We start from the raw sequence: 22,326 nt of genomic DNA on the forward strand, positions 1-22,326 counted from the left end.
ATAAAAACACAATAAATGTGCGAGCAATTTGAAAAAACAGATCAAAAGGTTAAAGTGAAAAGTTTTTTCAGAAAAACTTTTCAACTCCGAAAACAGGCGGGAAAAACTCAGTTTTGCTGAAAAGCTTAAAATCGAATTTTCACTTCGATTTTGAACCCGAAATCAGTACTCCTATACCCCACATTGATTTTTGAGCATTGTCTAATATTTTATTTTGCCTAAAAATCCCTATCCTAGAAAAAAATTTCTATGTATCTTTGCCTAAACCCGATTACCAAGAAAATTTTTCAAGAATAGCAGAGACACAGTTACAAAAATACGTGAAATCAAGACTAGATTACACGAAAAATTCTACATAAATGAGAAAGTGGATTCGAAAACTTACTTGGAGTATGAGTTGAAGGAGAAATCACGAAGATTTTTCTCGTAGTTGGTCGAAGACGTCTCGGATCGCACTAAAGTTTCTAAGTTTCTAGAAGGTTTTTTCCGAGTTCTTGAGGAGAGAAGGTTTTGGTAAAAAAATGAAAAAGCTAAAGAGTATTATATTTATACGGCTCGACGTTATTGAAGAGTAATGATGGGAATGAGATTTCGATGTATGGGGAATTGCAATAACCGTCAAAATATATTTGGGAAACTGTAAAGGTTATAATTGCTTGCTTTTTCGAAAAGGTACAAACAGATGTGACAGGTCAGACGGGTTGCTGGTCGAGTACATTTATTAAATGTTGATCGCAGTAAAATAAACTTGGGGGCAAGTATTTACCCTACTATAGGAATAACTGAGATCCTAGGGCCAGCATCATCATCACACAACAATAACTTAAGAATAGCCTATTTGTCACCCTCCCTTCCATACACTTGTGAACATCTAGCAAAGGGGCATGTGTTCTATGTAATGTTGTTTTCTGGTCAACTTTTTTCAAACCAAGGTATTCTGTCTGTTCTAAAAGATCCTTTAGAGTATCAAGGATCTCTTCTATTTCAAATTTCACAACACTTATTTCAAATGGATTATTAGAGACAAAGTTGAAGAGCTTACTTGCTGTGCTTTCGAGTTCATCTTCCTCCATCTTGAGTCGCAGAGCTTCAGTACTGTTCTTGTCCATCACGTGATCTGCTTCATACAGTACTTCTTTATGCTCATCAAGCCAATTCTTCACGTTGTTGTCTCCAAGCTGCTTCTCCTCGGCATCGTTCAGCAGGGCATTAGTTGGTAGCAACATAGTCTTCAACCTTTTGAGCAGCTTAAGATTGAGTTTGTTTCCTCGTAAGAAGTCAAGGACCTCTTTGGAAGCAAGCCTGTCAAAGAGGACATTGATAAAACTAGAGAGAAGAGCTCCCCCCACCATTAAGTCAGCCATGGTTTCTGTTCTTGAGAGAGAGAGAGAGAGATAACTAGTGAATGGTAAAGAAGGTTAGAACAAAAAGGAGTAGTGGAAGTATAAGAGAAGTGTTTATGCTTTTGTTTTGTACAGTTTACGCGTTTGGAAGAAAAAGTCATTGGACATTATTACACTTGATGCCACCATAGTGATGGACAGATGGTTCCAAGAAGTTGCCAAGAAATGCTTTTTTGGAGTGTTTCAGTGAGTCTATCATGGTTTCCATATTAAATCAATAGAGCACTAACCGATAAAGCTTTTATTAACTATAAAAAATAAATAAATAGGAACACACACACAAACCGAAAATAAGACATTAGATCACTTGATTTGGTTAATTAGTAACCATTTTTGTACATTTGTATCCAATTAGTTCATATATGACAACTTTATATTTTAAGAATTAATACATGTGAATATTATTATTATTATTATATCAAATGATTCCCTTTAACATTTTTTTTTGTATGGAACCTTAGGAATATTGTTTAATTGGGGTCTTTGTATTTTCTATAAATATATATATATATATATATAAACTATCTTAATGTGTAATCAATTGTTCTAATTAATGGTCACTTTTGTTTATATGATAAGCACAAGTTTTAATTTTTCACTAACTCCTCTTGTAAGTTGTAACTGAGTGGAGCAATTTGGTTTAGTTTTAATTAAACCAAAATGTTTCACAAGCGCCATTGAAAGAATGTACTATACAATCACAAGGAACTCACTTCACTGATCCACTTTGTCTTGGAGGAATTTCTCTAAGTACTCATTTTCCTTCCTAATTGCATAAAGATCTGACTGTAATCAGTTGCCAGAATTTTCTCAGATATTTGTTCGAAGCTCTCATGGATGCCTGTATGGAGCCTATATGTATGCCTGCCTTCCTACTTGTTTTTTCTTAGCTTAGAAAACATTATGCTTCTCTTTCAGTTGAGTAAGAAATGGTCTCAAAATACCACTTTCAGAGAAGCAATGCACTTGTTTTACCTGAACACTATCTCATCTACAATTGCATAGTTGCTCCTTTCAATATTCAATATATTCAGTCAGTCCACTTTTGTTGAATTCTCCAGTACTAGAGCTAGATACACCATCAATATCAACATCCCTGGACCTTCTCAAAGAGGCATCTATAGCCTTTGTGTTAAGATATTCTGTTGTTTTGTTTCAGTCAATTGAGGTTTAATTTTCTGATTATCAACATCCACTCCATTTTCATCAGAATTCTCTACATAGTCCTCTAAATAGCTTTCAAACTTATCTACTTACACAAATCCTCTTCAGAAAGCCTCTCCACCGAAAATCTAATCAACTTACACAAATCCTCTTCAGATGGATAAAAGAGCTGCCTGTGCAACACATATAGTCTGTCACTGAGCACAACATATACACACATGCATAATACATATATAGCAAGTGTTTTTTTTTCCTAATTTTATATTTTATAGCCAAAAAAACAGGTGCCCACGTAACCAAATTCAAAGTTAACCAAATCAGAAGTGTTGATAAACCTGTACAACACACAGAATCTGTAATTGAGCATAATTTACAATTTAAATAACATATACATATATAAATATACAGCAGACTATATATAGCAGTGTAGATCCTTATAACGGAAAGAAAAGTAAGTCACATTTTTTCAAACGAAGTTGACTGATTTTCTATTTCCTAGACAAATAAACAGGTACCCAGATAGCCAAAATCCAAGATTTCAAAGTTAAATCAAACCCGAACCGCACCTGGAGAAAGCTAATGTCGCTGAGGTAACCCAAGCTCTTGATACTCGAACAGAGATCCGTACAAGTCTTGAACTGGTCGGCGACTGAGTCAGGAAGGGAGGAGAGAAACGACGCCGTGTGGTGGATGATGAGAATGAGAGACTGAGCTGAGATTGGTATCTTGTTGGAATTCATGTCCGGCTGATGCCTTAGTTGTTTCGTTGGTTTTCTTTAAACGACAACAATCAAGATAAACGACAAGAATTAACAAAACGATACTTGATTTAAAATAACGACAGGTTCTATAAAGGAAAGACAGATTAACGACAATAAACTTTACAAGCATACATTTATAATATATATATATATATATATAAATAGGGCACCACTTCGGTGCAAACATTTGGCTATTTTGGCACTTAAAATTTGTTATATTGACGTTGTACATTGTAGTCATTTAAAACTTCCTGCAAATTTTCAATAAATTCTGAATAGTTTACAGTGACGAAAACAATATTCAAACAATTGAATTTTACACGCGCATATAAAAAATAAACACGAGTATAATAAACTTGTTTTCACTGTAAACTATTCATAATTTCTTAAAAATTTGGAGAAAGTCTTAAATAACTATAATGTACACCGTCATAAAAAAAATTATTTAGGTACCGAAATACCCTACTGACTGTACCGGAACGACAAAAAAAGTGGTTACACCGAAGTGTTCCCCTATATATATATATAATATAATTAACTTATTCTTTTCTAAAACAACATTATATTCCATAAATGTCATGAAAATGAAAGTTCATCATCACCACCTGAATTTCAAAAGATAAATGATAAGAATAAGACTTCAAAAAGAAAAACATGTACAAAATCAACTAAAAGGACAATGACATTTATACGTATGCATGAAAGTGGAAACCAACCAATTATAAACTCTGTCAAGTAGCTATATTGAGTACATAATTAGAACTTAAGTATGTAATTAGAAGCACACTAACTGCCTGAGCTGCTGTATTATTATTTTTCAATAATTAAGATATTTCTTGTAACTTTTTTATTGTTCATTGTGGGGTTATACCATGTATTTTATTTCATTATTTGTTTGGATCTTGTATTTTGACAAATTACTTTTTAGATCCCGAGTTTTGTAAAATAGTTCAAATATACCTATAAACCCGATTTTAATCAAAGTTTTTTTTGAACTAAAATTATAAATAACTCACTAAACTAACAACTTAGAATAAAAACACAACCATTCTACATATCCTAACAACTGTGTTGTTATATTCAATTTTATATTCATCAAAACTGGGTTTGGAAGTATATTTGAACAATTTTACAAAACACATGGTCCAAAAAGTAATTTTTTAAAATAAAGTACAAACAAATAATGGGACAAAACACATGGTTTAAAAAAGTATAAACACTATGTATATTAACACTACTCACTTTTATAAGAAAGACTTGATAAAAAAGACATGTTCAAAACAAGTTTAAGGAATATAGTTGTTAATCCAATTATATGACTATAACACATCATATGATGATGATTATTATCATTATGATCTCAGAAGCTTCTAATATGAATATAGTCATGTTCTTGGCATGTCTATAAAGAAAGTTACAAGGGTGTGTGAGAACTAATAAAACCAATCTTTTCCTAGTCCTAAATATAAATATAAATATATATATATTTATTTATATATATATATTGCATGGGAAGCATGTGGCTAACCAAACCATCTTCTGCTTCATTATAAAGCCAAGCTAATTATGGTTATTTATGGGTGATTCCATTAAAACAAGTAAAGTAGATTGATTAGTTTTTGTAGAGTCATAGTAGGGATGGAAATCAGAAGAGATGATGAGATTGAGGACATGTCTAAGCAGATTGCAGCAAGCAATGGGTTTGGTCACAGCATTGAGTTCATGTCTCAAGCTTATCTTAGGAATAGGTACTCTGAGATTGACATTGAAGATCACACTTCTAACCAAACCAAAGATCGCCCTATTCCCGTTTTTCTCAAGGTACTTACAAAATAATCTCTCTCGTCTTTGATTTTTTACACTTTTTCTCTCGTCTAATGAGTGTCGTCTGATACTATTAGTACGAGAGACACATGTGGTGTTGAGCAACGCACTAATAAAGATAAGTCTCACAATACGAAATCGATAGAAAATTGAGAAAAGAATCGGTTTTACACAATGGTGTGTAGAATTGATACGTGTTTTTCATTGGAACCAAGCACAAATCTACATCTATTTGAACCCCTCGAATTTTTTTTAATATTACCCAAAAAAAAGTAGATTTTTAAAATAACTACAAAAGTAGATCTCTGTTACAATAATGAAACTATTCTGTCACACATTTTTGTCAGTTGTGGTGCTTAGATATGCTCTTATGCCATCTTAAAATAAATTAGGTAAATTTACAAAAGGCAATCTTAAAATATATTTTTTTAAATTTTACATGATTTTTGTTACAAAAATGCAGTTTGAAGATGTGAAGTACAAGGTGAAAAACAAGCAATCATCAACCTCTAATCCAGTGAAAGCAGTAGTATCAAAAGTGTCCTCACAACTCAACATGGATCAAGATAATTATAAGCACATCTTGAAAGGCATAACAGGAAGCATTGGCCCTGGTGAGATTCTTGCTTTGATGGGGCCCTCAGGGAGTGGAAAAACAACCTTGTTGAAAGTCATTGGAGGAAGATTACTTGAAAATGTTAAAGGGAAAATAACTTATAATGACATACCATATAATCAAGCTCTTAAGAGAAGGTATAACAAAACAAGTTCTCACCTTTGAAAATATATGGTATTTTTGCAAAGTGTCATTCTTTCTTTTTTTGGTTACTTTTTTTTACCAGGATTGGATTTGTAACACAAGACGATGTGCTCTTTCCGCAGCTAACGGTGGAGGAAACTCTAGTATTCTCTGCATTTTTGCGGTTACCGAGCAATATGAGCCAACAAGAGAAGTATGGAAGAGTTGAGATGATTATAAAGGAGCTTAACCTTGAAAGGTAGGTGAAGGTTGCATTTTTCTTATTGATTAATTTTTTTGGTATTTTTGAAAATAATTTGTTCATTTTTATCGTACTAGATGTCGTCACACAAGAATAGGTGGAGGATTTGTGAAAGGAGTGTCGGGAGGAGAAAGGAAGAGAACAAGTATTGGTTACGAAATTCTTGTGGATCCTTCATTGTTGTTACTTGATGAGCCAACTTCAGGCCTCGATTCGACCTCTGCGAATAGGCTTCTCGCCATACTTCGAGGCCTTGCGAAGGTACTTGTGTTGCACTCGAGCAAGGTTGGCCTAACCTCGAGGCCAACCAAGTCGTTGCCTAAGGCACCCAAATATAAGAATTTATTTTTTAAAAAATAAAAAATATGAAAGTCACTCTTTAAATTTTCAAAAAAAAAATTATTGATATTGGTGAGTGTGTCTAATGTTTAAAAAGAAAAAAAAAAGTAGTTTTATTAATTTGTTAAATATAACTAACGACACTTTAACATAAAAAGATAATATTTTTTTCTTTCCTACACAATATCAACCATTTTAACATTAAAATTACTTTGCTTTAGTCAAAATAGTACAGTTGTTTACTGGAGTCAATTTTAAAGAATTACTAATTTATATGTATATGTTTTGGGATAATTGGGTTTCACTTTAAGCTCTATCGGTGGGACTCTCAGTGTTCTTGACCTTTGAACAGCATCCGACACGATTTTTTTTATGACCGTGTATATTGTAGTTATTTAGAGCATCGACGCGATTTTTAGAAAATTTTAAATAGTTTACAGTACCGAAAACTAGGTTCAAACATGTTGTTGCACGCGTGATTAATTTTTTTTATGCACATGGAAAACAACATGTTTGAACCTAGTTTTCGGTACTGTAAAATATTCAGAATTTTCTGAAAATTTGCAGGATGCTCTAAACAACTACAATATACACGGTCATAAAAAAAATCGTGCCGAAAACTGTTCACGGATCGATAACACTGAAGAGCCCCACCTGTAGGGCTTAAAGTGAAACCGCTATAGTAGAATTGTCCTATGTTTTTATTACAAGAATAATGTTAAAAAAAATTCTTTGAAAAAAAAAGTCTCATTTTTAAATTGCAGGCAGGAAGGACAATAATCACAACAATCCACCAGCCATCAAGCAGAATGTTTCAAATGTTTGATAAACTCTTGCTTATATCAGAAGGTTACCCTGTTTACTATGGAAAAGCTAGAGAATCAATGGATTACTTTTCATCATTGAGATTTGTCCCTGAAATTCCAATGAACCCTGCTGAGTTCTTGCTTGATTTAGCCACTGGTCAGGTGAATGACATCAGTGTCCCTTCAGATTTCTCAACCCCACGGGGCGCGCCAGAGTTCGAGAAGGCTGTCATCAAAGTAAGAACAATGAACTAGTTTACTATTTTCTCGAGCACAAGAATTTTACATGGTTCAGTAGAATTACACAAGAATCATGTGTAAAACTCTTTATCAAAATCTCTCTCTCTCTCTCTCTCTTTCTCAACATTATGTTTTTGCTCATACTATGTTAGTATCTACAACACAAATACAAAACTCAAGTGGAGCCAATGGAGAAGCAAGAGAATCATCAAACAACAAAGGCCTCAGAACAACTCCAAGCAGCCATTCAAGTCAAGAAAGATTGGACATTGTCATGGTGGGATCAGTTTCTGATTTTGTGTAAGAGGACATTCAGAGAAAGGTGTAGGGATTACTTTGATAAGCTAAGATTAGTTCAAGCCATTGGAGTTGCTGTTTTGTTGGGCCTCCTTTGGTGGAAATCAAAGACTGATACTGAGGCACACCTTAGAGATCAGGTAAGAGAAAAATGAGTGATTAGTAAGAAACAAAACTTGAAAAGAAGAGAAAAGCTAAGGGCCTGTTTGACATTGTTTTCTGTATTTTGTTTTCAAAGTTGTGTTATCAGAAATGAGAACAAAATACAGTTTTTGTAGTTTTCAAAAAACAAGTGTTTGGTTAATGTTTTCTAAAATCTATTTTTTAGTTTTATTTTTTTTAAATCTTAAACAAAATATTAACAAATATATTTACAAAGAGAAAAATATTTTAAAAGTTTGTAATAAATAATGAGATAAAGTAATGTGAAAGTAAGGAGAAAAACTTTGAGGAAAGAGAAAGTGATGACAAATAAATTGATACGAGAAAAAATAAAAAATAAAGTGATGAGAAATAAATTAAAGATAGAACAGTGTAAGAAAGAAATTAGAGATAGATTTAGGCTATGTTTGGTAAAGAAGAAAAATGAGAGGAAAAGAAAATATAGGAGAGAAAAATGAGTGCTTGGTAAGAAACAAAACTTGAAAAGAAGAGAAAAGCCAAGTTTCTTTCATTTCTATATACCAAACAACTAAGAAGAAAGCACACTTTCTTTTATATCCTTCTAACTTTCTCTTCTTTGTTTCGTTCTACTAAACATAGTGCTAGTGAAAGTATTGAGATACTGAACCATCATAGCTCTCTGATTCTCAGGTTGGTTTGATGTTCTACACTTGCATTTTCTGGACATCTTCATCGATTTTCGGTGCAGTTTATGTCTTTCCATTTGAAAAGATCTACTTAGTGAAAGAAAGGAAAGCAGACATGTATAGACTGAGTGTATACTATGTCTGCAGCACACTGTGTGACATGGTAGCACATGTCTGTTACCCTACATTCTTCATGATCATACTCTACTTCATGGCGGGTTTCAGAAGAACAGTTCCTTGCTTTTTTCTGACATTATTTGCAATACTATTAGTAGTTGTCACAAGCCAAGTAAGTTTCAAGAGTTAAACAATACAAAATGCTTGTGTTAGTATCAATTTTTTCTTTCGAAACTTGCTTCTCGAGCAAAAACCACATGCCTGACTGTTTGAGCTACCCTTCTCGGGTGCGAATGCTCGTGTTGTGAATGGTTTTAATGTTGACATAAATTTGTTTGTGTAATAAGGGAGCAGGAGAACTCTTTGGAGCTGCTGTTTTGAGCATTAAAAGAGCTGGAATGTTTGCCTCTTTGGTACTAATGTTGTTTCTCCTTACAGGAGGTTATTATGTTCAGGTAATTTCTTGTGCCATAAGAATCTCACATATTCAATCATAAGAACATAAACTATTCCATTCGCCACTAATATGTTTTGAGTTAGAATCCATGAATCTTTAAAATGACATCGAAACCAATATTATAGTCCACAACAATAACTACCACTATTTTATTTATCGCTAATTGGTTTTGAGTTGAAACTCCATTAATCTATTGCCATGTCAAATTTGATGATCACTAATAAATAGTTTTAAGTTTCAAAGCCTAATAGCTCAAACGAGCATCGAGCCCACAACAATAACGAACTCGTAAACTCCTTAAATTTTAACAACATATGCATTATCGTTGTCAAACTTCAAAGACACAATATCACAAACACTTTGTAATCACAGAAATCAAAGACAAAAATTATAAGAACATGAAAACTAAAGAAACACAAAGGATTATACTGGTTCGAAACAAGATCAAGAAAGATCTTGAATCTACATCGAGTTTAGAAATACACCACAAGCCTCGACAATCAAGAACTTTGCCTTTCTCCCTGTACAAAAACCCGAGTACACCCAAGTAATACTCTCTCGCAGTTGTGTCACTCTCAAATACAAAGATCTCTTTCTTGGTGCTTCTCTCTCGAGCTACTCTGCTAACAATTATCTTAGAGCAAGATCATTATATAAAGATCAGATTTTTTTTCTCTTGATTAGTATAATGGAGTGGTGTTTGTTTTTGTTGTTGCAGCACATACCAATATTTATGCAGTGGTTGAAGTACTTGTCGTTCATGTACTATGGGTTTAGACTACTCCTAAAAGTACAGTACTCTGGAGAACAGTTATATGAGTGTGAAAGCAAAGGAGGGTGCAGGCCTTTACAGAGCTCTCCTTCATTTGACACTGTGAATCTCAATGGTGGCTTGCAAGAAGTGTGGATCTTGCTACTCATGGCTTTGGCTTATCGCTTGTGTGCTTACTTCTGTCTTCGTAGGAGAATTAGTATATGAAAAATAAATACACATATATTTATATAACACATTTCATTTACAATGGAAAATTTTCATACTTTGTTGCATAATAATAATAATAATAATAATAATAATAATATCATCCCCACAAAAAAGTTTGTCTTTTGGTTTTTTTCTTCATGTGAACTTGGGGTGAATTGTTTATTATGATGAAAAATCACATACTAGTTGATCACTTTATGATGAGAAGAAGTTTGAACCAATCAAACTCTACAATGAGGCATTTATATATACATGTGTGCCTTTTTAGCGTTTATATGTTTTTGGACATGTGTTTTGTCATATTACATGTTTGGACTTTATGTTTTGTAAAATGGTTCAAATACAATCCTAAACCTGATTTCGGTAAAAAAAAATTCAACTGAAATTACAAATAATTCACCAAACTAACAATTCAAAACAAAAATAAAATCATTCTGTTTAAAAATTGTTTTGTTATATTCAAATTTTTTTTCATCAAAATTGAGTTTATGAGTCTATTTAAACTATTTTACAAAATATAAAGTCCAAAAATGAATTTTTTATAACAAATGATTCAAACAAGTAATGAGAAAAAACATGAGGTCTAAAAATGTATAAACATTTTTTTGTGTACATATAAATACATGCTAGATGCTTCTCTCCCTTTTTTTTTTAAAGAAAATTCTCTTTTATAAATATATCTAATCTAAATACTTGATATATATATATATATATGGATATTACTTAATTTTTTAATGTTTAAAAAAATTATAATTTTTTATTAAATCCATATGTCGAATAGGCAAACAAGAGAATTCAAGAGAAAATGTTAAAAAAAAAAATAGAGAGAGAATTTTTAGCACTTAGTGGTTAAGGTGGGTTATATGTATTATGTGGTACAAATTATGAGAAAATAAACATGTAATCAAGCTGGATTAGAGCAAACCAAGACAAGTCATGCCAAAAAAAAGTCAACTTTCTTTATGAATTTTATTAGCTTAAAGGCAATGAGGGATTAGAAGTAGGATCAAGTTTGTTGGTTGTTAGATGAACCAATAATCACATGGACATGTGCTTTGCTTGCTACATCCATAGTTGTCACCAAAAGCTTTCACTTTTTCAATAAAGTATTTTTTTAAATAAAAAAAATTATTGAGCAAGCTATGAATTATTTTTAGTTTATTTTGTAGGTTTATACATTTTTAGATCATGTGTTTTGACTCATTAACTGTTTGGACCTTGTGTTTTGACAAATTATTTTTTGGACTCTGTGTTTTGTAAAATGGTTCAAATAGGCATTTAAACCTGATTTTGATGAACAAAAAATTGAATATAACAATACAGTTCTTAGGCAGAATGATTGTATTTTTGTTCTCAGTTGTTAGTTTGATGAATTATTTATGATTTTAGTTTAAAAAAAATTGATCAAAATCGGATTTATGGGTCTATTTGAACTATTTTAAAAAATACAGGATTCAAAAAATAATTTGTCAAAACACAGAGTCCAAACTGGTAATGAGACAAAACACAAGATCTAAAAATGTATAAACCATTTTTTTTAGTCTAAATATTACTTGATCTAACGAGGAATTTTGTAAAAAAAAAATGATCTAAACATAATTATTTTCATAGAATTGATTTTTTTTTTGTCTAAGAGTTTTTATTTTCAAGAATTGTAAATTAATGAATTGGATATTACTTCTTATAGAACCATCTTTATCATGAACATGAACCAATTACCACAAGTCCATGTGATTTGCTTCCTACATTTATAGTTGTCACCAAATACTTTCTATTTTTCAATAAAGTATTTTTAACAAAAGGGAAAACCAAACTTAAACATTGACCAAGCTATGACTTTTATTTATTTTTTAGTCTAGACAAGAATATATTAATTATTTTATCTAATGAGGGATTTTGTAAAAAATTATCTAAAGTTAATATTTTTCTTCAAGGGTGAATTGAATTAGGGTAAATTTGTAATTCTAAGAGGATTACAATCAATTTGGTAAATTCTTTATTTAAACTTATTTATCGTATTTGGAGCCATATCATTATAATATTTCATGAGAATTCTTCAATACTTACAAATATGATAAAAAAAAATATTAAATCTTATAAGACAAAAATTAACAAGATTAAAACAAATTAAACCAGACAGATTTTCATTAATTTTTTTACACATTTGTCTTAGAATTTCTGTTTTATCATACATACAATTTCTGATTTTTTTTATATATATTTTATTAAATCTTGAGGTAGTGGTAATATAGGATAAATAACAATTGGGTCCCTAAGTTTTACCAGTTGTAATACTTAGAACCTTAATTTTTATTTTATAGCAATTAGATCTTCAACATTTACTTTTTTACTCACTTAGGTCCCCCAAAGTTATATTTTATTAAATAAATCTTATTTTGGAATGGTAAAGTAGGATTTTAACAAAAAAATAATACCTATTTTTTTTATCTTCAAACACTTCTTTATTAATTAATTATTATAAATTATAATACTTTTGGTAATTGACCTAAATATTTATTTTTAAATATTAAGAAATAATAATAAAAATATTTTCTATTATACCTCTTAACTATATAAAATATTAATTATTTTATCATTTTTAATAAAAAAAACCATACATACTTTAAATTTTAGAAGCATGAAATTTATTAAAGCTACTTCTATCTATAACATATTTTTCCTCAATTAATACATATTTAAATTCCTCATAAATTGTTAAAAACTCTTTCCACACATACAGAAAAAAAAATTAAGTGAAAATAATTTTTATAATTTATGAGAAGTTTAAATAAAAATGTATATGACGAATACTTCTACCTCCATTTGATGCCTAGATTCACAATGACCCAACCCCACCTGTGTTCGATAAAGATCCAAGAAGGAGGAAGCCTAGTTCAGCAAAAATAGAAAGCCTAGATCTAAGAATGAGGAAGCATCATTAAAGGAAGAAGATGAATAGTGTGGAAATTTAGGGTTAAGGTTTGTTCATAGAAGAAGAATAAGAAGAAGTAGGGGAGTAGTTTAGGATTAGTGTTTTATTAAAAACACGCTTTTTTTTTAAATCTCAATATTGATTTTTATTAATTTGATATTAAAATTAGTTTTATTTTATTTAATTTTTAATTCAATAATATTTTATTAATATTATTAAATTAACTAATTTATAAAATAGAGTGTATTTTAGTACAGGGTATTGTTTTGTTCTATTTTGCAAAATGTATAGTTCAAATTGTCATTTATCAAAATAGAAAGTTCGATCAGTAACTATTGCAAAACACAGAATCTAAAATGATATTTACTCTTAAAAATAATAAAATATTTGATAATAAAGAAGGATTTATAGAGAGAAAAATAGGTGATATTTAAAAAAAAAAATCATATTTTACCCTTATAAATTATGATTTATTTAATAAAATATAACTTTGACACCTATGTAAGCCATAAAATAAAGGAAGATTTACAATCACATACTTTATAATATAAATAATTACTAATTTGAAACTGATATTTTAATATACCCATATTATAATATTAATTAACCGAAACAACAAACAATCAAATTTTATTTACCTATTTATTATACCAACTTTTTTTTTATCATAATATATCACATTCAATATATTTCCTTATATTATATATTTCCTTTATATTTTTATAATTATATACTTACTAGTTTCAAATGACATTACTAATTTAAACAAGCATATCATTATAATTATTCAACTATCGAGTATCAAACAATATTGATGTATAAACATATTATAATTAAAGATGACACCAAATAAGTTTGATGGCCATTATTCATATAACAAATGTTATCATTAAAACCAATTTCAAGAAATATAAGAAATGGGTAAGGTCTGTAATTTTCATATGAGATTGGATGAAAAATAAAAAATAAAAGTAATAGAAACATTAAAAAGCTACCAAATGGTACCCAAATTGATTGCTTTGCTCAATATTGGACAACTTGGTGGCATCTTATGATCTTCAGTCTTTATATTACTCTTCAAGTTAGTTACTAGTACAACAACAAAGTTGTGTTGCTAATAGCCAAACTATATGTAATAGCAATAATAAAAACTACCTATTAGTATCCAACATTTAAAAACGTTGCAGTATAAATCCAACAATAAATTTATATTTATATACTCAGTGATATATATTACATAAAAAAAACTACATATTAATTTCCAACATTTAAACATTCTAAATTACCATTTGTTATCATACTTACAAGAGTTATTGTTTAATATCCAAGAGAGTCTAAAATACTACTTTTTGGTATCAAAAAATAATAATAGTAGAAACATATTCTTAATAAAAATGAGATCAAATAAGTTATATGTTATATCAATTATAACAAACAGGATATGTTTAGAATAAACAATAAACAGCTATCAAACAGTATCCAAAATGCTTGTTCTTCACCTCCTTGGATTATGCAGTCAATGACTACGTATTTTTTAATTTTCCACTAATCTTACAATATAACCATGGTGTTTCTTTATTAATAATAAAACCAAATAAAGTAAATAATTAGTTATATGAATTAATAATATGTTCGTCAATTATGTTATTTTAATAAAGTTTGTATGTTATTGAGTATTTAAAAAAAATAACAAAATTCGTATGTTAGTGGGTATTTTAAAGAATTAACTTTAATATATTATTCGGTTATATATAAAAATAATTAATACATTTTAAATATATATTTTTATCTCAAACAAAACTGGAATTATTAAATTCCCCTAAAATAAATATTGGGATAGTTAAGATGTAAGTGTAGTCGGTAAAAAATAAAGACTCCACGCTATTTTCCCGGTAATATAACACCTAAAATTAATATAAAAATAAAATATTTCTTCCAAATTTATTTATTTCATTTCATATCCTCAAATTTGTTTTTGTCTTAAAAAACAATTTTTTTTTTGACAAATTAAAAAAGCAATCTTTTATTGAATGATTGATTGGTACTGAAAAAAAATCCACAGGGACTCGAAAGTGATTTCCGACACAGTATTCACTTTCACTTTCAGAGGTTTCATAAAAATCCAATCTTTCTTCCTAACACAACTGGCGCTCTCTCTCTCTGCCACTCTCAGTCTTCTTCTTCTTCTCTCTCTTTCTATTCAGAATATAATCCAATAAAGTCAATTCCTTTTTATCTGAGAGAAACTCCGTCACTCAGTTCTTATCTGTATCTGTAATGGAACTTGTTCCATACTCAGAACCGAACTCATCAAACCCAGCTTGGCAAGACATGTTTCGATCAGCCTCAATTCGAAAACCCTCCCCAACCCCACCATCACACGCGCCTCCTTCGGCGCGTGGGAGCGAATCACCGGAAATGGCCGCCGACCCAGATCGTACAGCCACCCTCTCCGGCGATCCCCAGGTACGACTCGCGCTCTACATAGCCATGGCCCACGCTGGCCTGGCCTTCACTATCTTCATTCTCTTCGCCGTTTGTAAGCTTCTAGAGGAATATCTCAGACCCATTCAATGGGCTGTGCTTTGCTCAATCCCATTAAGGGGAATTCAACAAACCCTAGAAGCCTTCTGGACTGAGCCATTGAATTTGGGCTTGACAGAGACCGTTCTAGCCATCCCAGTAGCTGTTTTTAGGGTTTTTGTTGGTACCCTTGTAGAGGTCCGGGAAGCTGCGGTTCGAATTCTGCTCAGAAAACCCAAATCAGCTCACTCCAAACGGCGCCGTGGCGCCTTCTCGAAGCTGCTCCGGTGGCTGGTGTCGTTTTGGGTGTTCATTTTTGTTTATGAGACTTTTGGTGGGTTAGGGTCTTTAGGGATTGTTGGGTTGGGTTTTGTGTTCAGTGCCAAAACAGTTGATTCCACCATGTCAACGGTTACTTCTTTCAGAAGTGTTAGCTTCCCTCGTAGTAGAATTAGTGCTTTTTTCACAAGAGGGTTGTTGAAAAGGTTGAAGACCATTGTTGGAATTGGTTTAATTATTGGTATGATTGTTGGGTTTTTGTTTGGTGTTACATTTTTCTCTTATAAGATTGGTGTTGAAGGTAAAGATGCTGTTATTTCATTGAAACTACATGTGGAAGAGAGCAATTATGCTGAGAGAATTGGTGTTAAGAAATGGATGGAAGAGAATGATTTGCCTGGAATGGTAGACAAGTATAGTACCAAAGCATATGAGACTGTTTCTGAACAGATTGACACTTTAGCAATGCAGTATAATCTAACCGAATTCGTCACTGGAATCAAGCATTTTATTATCAAGCGCCAGGCGAATTCCTCAGTGCCTTCAACCGCTCTGATTAGCCCCTCACCTTACACCGAAAAGCTTTTGAGTTTAAGGAATCGGATGAGTAACCGAGAATGGGGACAGATTTACACAGAAATGGATGCCATAATCCGAGAATTGATCATCACTAGGGAGGATTTGGTAGAGAAGGCAAAAGGATATGCTGTAAAAGGCGTGGATGTGTCGCAGCGTGTGCTCACTAGTAGCACAACCGTTCTGGGAAGCAGTGCGAAATTCATGTTCTCCATAGGGAATTCCATCATTTCTGGTGCTGCTGAGGTTTTCAATTTCTTGTCTCAGTCAATGGTGTTCTTCTGGGTTTTGTATTACCTCATTACAACCGAGTCCGGCGGTGTGACTGAGCAAGTGATATGCATGCTTCCAATTTCGAAATCAGCTAGAGATAGATGTGTTGAGGTTCTTGATCAAGCTGTTTCAGGAGTACTTCTGTCCACTGCTGAGATTGCATTTGTTCAAGGATGTCTAACATGGCTTTTGTTTAGGCTGATTAAGATACATTTCTTGTACATGTCTACAGTTCTTGCTATCATTAGCTCTCTGTTACCAATCTTCCCATCATGGTTTGCAACAATTCCAGCTGCTCTGCAACTTGTGCTCGAAGGTAGATACATCGTGGCGATCGTTTTATTCATTGTTCACCTTTTTCTTATGGATTATGGTGCATCCGAAATTCAGGAGGACATTCCTGGCCATAGTACTTATCTCACTGGTCTTAGCATCATTGGTGGAATGACATTGTTTCCCTCGGCGCTAGAGGTAAATTTTCATCTTGTTTCTTCATATATTTTCTATGTTTTGCCTTAAATTTCTGGTGCAAGCCTCCCCATCTGAAGCCTAAAATACTTTGGGCCAAATGAACTTACTTCAGATAACTTAGTTCAACCAACCAATAGAAGTAACTCAAATAGACAAGCATATGATTTGTTCCCACAAAGTCTGATGCTCGAGTCAGCAATTGATAGTTTCTTAGTCTCCAAATACTGTAGGATTAAACATAGTTTAGGCTCAAACTGTCAGGATGTGGTTTGCTATATTTTTTTTATAAAAAGAAATAAATAAAATCATTCTCTTAGACTATTGCCTGCTCTTCTTGCCAACTTGTGCTATATTTCAAATGAGTATTCATAACATTTTTCTTGGAAATGCTATTATTTGCATAGTTTTCACATTACAATTGAATGCTATTATTTGTAGGATTAAACATAGTTTAGGCTCAAACTGTCAGGATGTGGTTTGCTATATATTTTTTGAAAAAAAGAAATAAATAAAATCATTCTCTTGACTATTGCCTGTTCTTGCCAACTTGTGCTATATTTCAAATGAGTATTCATAACACTTTTCTTGGAAATGCTATTATTTGCATAGTTTTCACATTACCATTGAATTCTCTCATCTGTTTCTAGAATTTTTTCTTCTTCTTTTTTTGGGTACTGACTATGGTTACTGGGCTGGTTTATAGGGTGCAATTATGGGGCCACTGATAACCACAGTTGTGATAGCACTCAAGGATTTGTATGCTGAATTTGTTCTTGAAGAACCTAAGAAAAAAGAGAGCTAACTTACTCTGGTATGGGATGGCATATCCATTTTATTATTATTTGTTTGCATCATTATTTGGATTGCAAGCACATTATTCTTTCCCCTATAATTTATGTTTGAAAGTGATTCTATTCTTCTCTACTTAGATGAGATGGTGTGTGTTTATTCATTAATCAATATTTATTTATAACAAAGCATATTAGCATCTTTAGATGAGTTGCTAATAGGTGTCTTTTTCTTTCCCACTACTTCCTTGTAATCTTTAGATCATGAGTTGTTATTGTATCTTCTTTCTTACTTTTTGCTTTGGTGGGTTGTATTTTTGAAGAAAAAAATAACTATTGTACATTCTCTGTATTCATGTAAGACTTGGTTACTTTTTGTAGGTGTATACATTTTGTAAGTTATTAATAAATATTAATGATTACTATCTATGGTTACTTTAATATTAATTATTAGATTAAGTTCAATAGTTCATATTTATAGTTGTTAATTAATATTTTTAAAAATAAATTTTGATTTTTTCAGATTTTTTGAAGAGTTACCTGATGAAAAATGTGCATTTATTACGAAAATATAATATTGTAAACTTTTTATTTTTTAAATATATGTGAATTTCTAAATATAGATAATGTTTCTTATTTGTTGGAAACAACAACATTAATTATGACAAAAAAAAAACTAAATTCGAAATTATTGTAGAAAAAAAAATATTTACTTGTTGGTGACTTGTCATACCACGTCACTATGTTGTTAATTCATTATAATTGTTAGTACACATCTATGAATAGTCACCATTGATAAGTATTTCATATGTATATGGAGACAAAAATATTGGTGAAAATAGATTTTTCTTTTTTTAATATTATTTTGATGATTCTTTATAAAATAGCCTTCACATTGTGTTTTTATTGTCAATACATCAATATTTTGTGTTTTTTATACATGGTTACATGTCTTATAGTAATAAATTTGAAATTTTACACCAAAAAAAATAGAAGCACAGGTTTTATATTTTTAGAATATAAGACATAAAAGCCCAATTAAAAATGATTACTTAATATAAAATCCTAACTTAAACAGGCCAATCTTAGCTTAGAGTTCTGTGTTAGTTACAGCCAATTTGTCATGAGTTAATATTCATGATTATCTCTTTATTTTTCTAATTATTGAATCTTATACATGTATTTATATTTATAGATTTCTACCACTTTTTTCCTTTTAATAATTTATGGTAATAGTAAATTGTAATATGTGGTTTGGTTACTCATAATCTTAAAACCACATTTTTGTGGTTTGGGTAAATCACTCACATGTGATTCATTAGTAAATTTAGAAATTAAAAATGAAAGTATGTAAAAATATAAATTTAGAAAATGAGGAATAACTTTTAAATTTGACAATAAAAATGGCTATTATAAATATTGTTTTTTATATTAAACTGTACAATGATCTCACTTATTCCTTTTTATATTCTGATTAGTACTCTATTACTAATTTCAGCTTTATGCATTGAAGGAAAATTCATAAAGTGATATATTTGTTAGTTTCTTACTTATTCAAGTTAAATTAGCTAAATTGGGAAAACCAACAAATGTCATAATTAATTTTAGTTCTCAAACAAAATCTTCCTAGTTACAAAATACAAAATACAAAATACACTTCAACCCTAATTGAATTAAATATACTTGTATATAAATATATATAGGACAATTCTCATATAGGAATTTCCCTTTAAACTTTATCGGGTGAGGCTCTTAGTATTCTTGACCTATGAATAGTTTTCGGTGCAATTTTTTTAATGACCGTATATATTGTAGTTATTTAGAGCATCTTGTAAATTTTTATAAAATTCTGAATAATTTACAATACCGAAAATTATGTTTAAACATGTTGCACGCGTGATTAATTCTTTTTATGCGCGTGGAAAATAAGATATTTAAATCTAGTTTTCGCTACTGTAAACTATTTGGAATTTTTTAGACAAATCTCATATAGACCTATCGGTGAGAGTATGTTCTCAACATTTCCATTAATTGAGTGGCAGCATACCATATCCAACAATGGAATAATTTATTCTCATAAATTATTTAGTGATAGTGACCACTTAATAAGTTGTTTGGATATGTTAAAACAACTGAGTGATTATTATTCTTCTCTCTTCTATACTTATTTTATATTTTTTTAACTTCCATATAAGGACAAAAAAGAATAAATATTAAGTTACTAGTGGTGAACATGGCCTTAGACCAAAAAGTTGACAAATGTGCAAAATGTATTTGGATTGTGATTAGTTAATTGTTGTGATAAATAAAAAGTTGATAATGATATATTGATTATATTCTACCATGCACTTTCTTCCTTTTTTTTTTAAACTATTTTTCTTCATCTGTTTAACTGAATTTGAGGCTCAACTAACTCATTATTTTATAAAGTAAAAAAAAAAAGCATAATATTACTCCAATTACTTTTTACCTTTAAATTAGAACCATGCAAATGAATCAAATTTGTACTTTTAATTATATGGATTTTGCAACACACTTGTCTCTTTTTTCTTTTGAGAATAAAATAAAGTACATTTGTGGATTCTTTCTCTTCACCTCTGCCACCTTAAGAGCTAATAGGATTTTATTTTTAAAAAAAAAAAAATTTACATTTTTAGAATTAATATTTTTTTTAAAAAATGGTTTTGGATTTTCATAATATGATTTTAGTTTTCTTACAAAAATATATTTTTGTTTATAATACTATTCAACATATATATATTCATTTCAACTTCTTAAAAGTTGGAAGAAAAAAAATTGGTAAAATTTAAAAAATATATATTAAAAGAGTATAGAAATGTTATTTTTAATCAAGAATAAATTCTCATAAATCTTTATATGAATTAAAGCATTATTAGTTAGATAATTAATAAACCTTTTTAATTAGTGAAAATAAACCTTTTTTTTTCTTTTTGTAAACTAGCTTTCTTGGTATAGTATCGAATATGAAAATTGAGTATCGAATGTCTCGAGAATTTTATTTTGTTAAAAAATAAAAAATATTTTTTTTTGACCAAACACTACTTAATTCAATTTTTATATTCTACACTTACTTGTGGAAAATGGTAGTAATTCAACTTTGTGGTAAACATTGACCCAAGAAAAAATACACACCAAAAAGTATATGGAGCCCAAATGAGTAGATAATCATCTTAAATTAGCAACTTAATATCTTCTTTTTCCCCATAAAAAATGTAAAGCAACAACTTTTTACCATCCTTGGTGGTGCCTACAAAGATATATGAAAATTTCTACGATAGGATCTTCAAAAAGAATCATATCAGTGAGGTTCTTTTATGTTCTCAACACGTGAACAATTTTCAACGCGATTTTTTTATTACCGTGTATATTGTAGTTATTTAGAGCATCCTGCAAATTTTCAGAAAATTCCAAATAATTTACAGTACCAAAAACTAGTTTAAAAACAGGTTATTGCACACATAACTAATTGTTTTATGTGTGTGAAAAATAATATGTTTGAACTCAGTTTTCGGCACTGGAAATTATTCAGAATTTTCCAAAAATTTACAGGATACTTCAAATAACTGCAATATACACGGTCATAAAAAAAATCGTACCGAAAACTGTTCACGAATCGGAATTACAAACGAGCCACACCGATAGAGTTCTTTTTAAAGCCCCCTACTATCAAATCTGATAATTTTGCAAATAGACAAAGAAGATTTGAGAGAGAGAATCAAAAGGGAGACTAGGTTTTCATTATGTCGAAATGATAAAAATAAGAGTACAAGAGCAACAAAATATATAGTCAAAATAATAAGAGACTAAAAGACTAAACTACTCTTACATATTAATAATACTTTTATTATTAACAAAATCCTCCTAAAGACAGAGTACAACTCCAACTTGTATCTTAAACCTTAGAGAATGCTTTACTTTTTTCTTTTAAAAAAAGTGTAATTGAAGATTAAGTTCCTTAAATTTTTTGGGTTTTTTTTTTTCTAACGAAATTAACAAATAGAGATTGTGTTATATAATAATGGGAAAATTACACCTAATACCCAATTTAAGTTAACCTATTTAATTTTTACCCAATTTTTAAAACTCTTAGATTAATACCCAAATTATTAATGACTCTACCCATTATACAGTGGTCTACTGGAACTGACTGTGGAATATTATTTAAAGAGGGAAGTAAATGACACGACAGTGGCAAAGATTGAGATTTTTACATTAGACTTCTAGTAGTGTTTTAAGAGTAATATGGGAAATGTGCTTAAAAAA

At 30.4% G+C, this 22,326-nt stretch overlaps 3 protein-coding genes across 3 annotated transcripts in view; 2 read left to right on the forward strand and 1 right to left on the reverse strand.

Annotated features, from left to right (window-relative positions):
• The window catches only part of LOC133783371 (uncharacterized), a 28,062-nt gene extending 26,639 nt beyond the window's left edge, over positions 1 to 1,423 (reverse strand). The window contains exon 1 of the mRNA XM_062222985.1: positions 1,043 to 1,423. Coding sequence (XP_062078969.1) covers positions 1,043 to 1,364 — 322 coding nt within the window. The 5' untranslated portion in view covers positions 1,365 to 1,423. The remainder of the gene's footprint in view (positions 1 to 1,042) is intronic.
• A 3,543-nt stretch (positions 1,424 to 4,966) lies between these two features.
• LOC133784519 (ABC transporter G family member 26) lies at positions 4,967 to 10,197 on the forward strand. The gene is made up of 9 exons (XM_062223834.1): positions 4,967 to 5,149; positions 5,616 to 5,905; positions 5,995 to 6,150; positions 6,231 to 6,414; positions 7,257 to 7,535; positions 7,691 to 7,975; positions 8,649 to 8,933; positions 9,109 to 9,216; positions 9,937 to 10,197. The coding sequence occupies exons 1-9, from the start codon at positions 4,967 to 4,969 to the stop codon at positions 10,195 to 10,197; spliced, it is 2,031 nt and encodes a 676-aa protein (XP_062079818.1).
• Positions 10,198 to 15,176: 4,979 nt separating this feature from the next.
• LOC133783373 (uncharacterized) lies at positions 15,177 to 18,471 on the forward strand. The gene is made up of 2 exons (XM_062222986.1): positions 15,177 to 17,254; positions 17,958 to 18,471. The coding sequence occupies exons 1-2, from the start codon at positions 15,410 to 15,412 to the stop codon at positions 18,054 to 18,056; spliced, it is 1,944 nt and encodes a 647-aa protein (XP_062078970.1). The 5' UTR covers positions 15,177 to 15,409; the 3' UTR covers positions 18,057 to 18,471.
• The last annotated feature ends 3,855 nt before the right edge of the window (positions 18,472 to 22,326 follow it).

Source organism: Humulus lupulus, chromosome 6, assembly GCF_963169125.1.
Source record: "Humulus lupulus chromosome 6, drHumLupu1.1, whole genome shotgun sequence".
Lineage (NCBI taxonomy): Eukaryota > Viridiplantae > Streptophyta > Magnoliopsida > Rosales > Cannabaceae > Humulus > Humulus lupulus.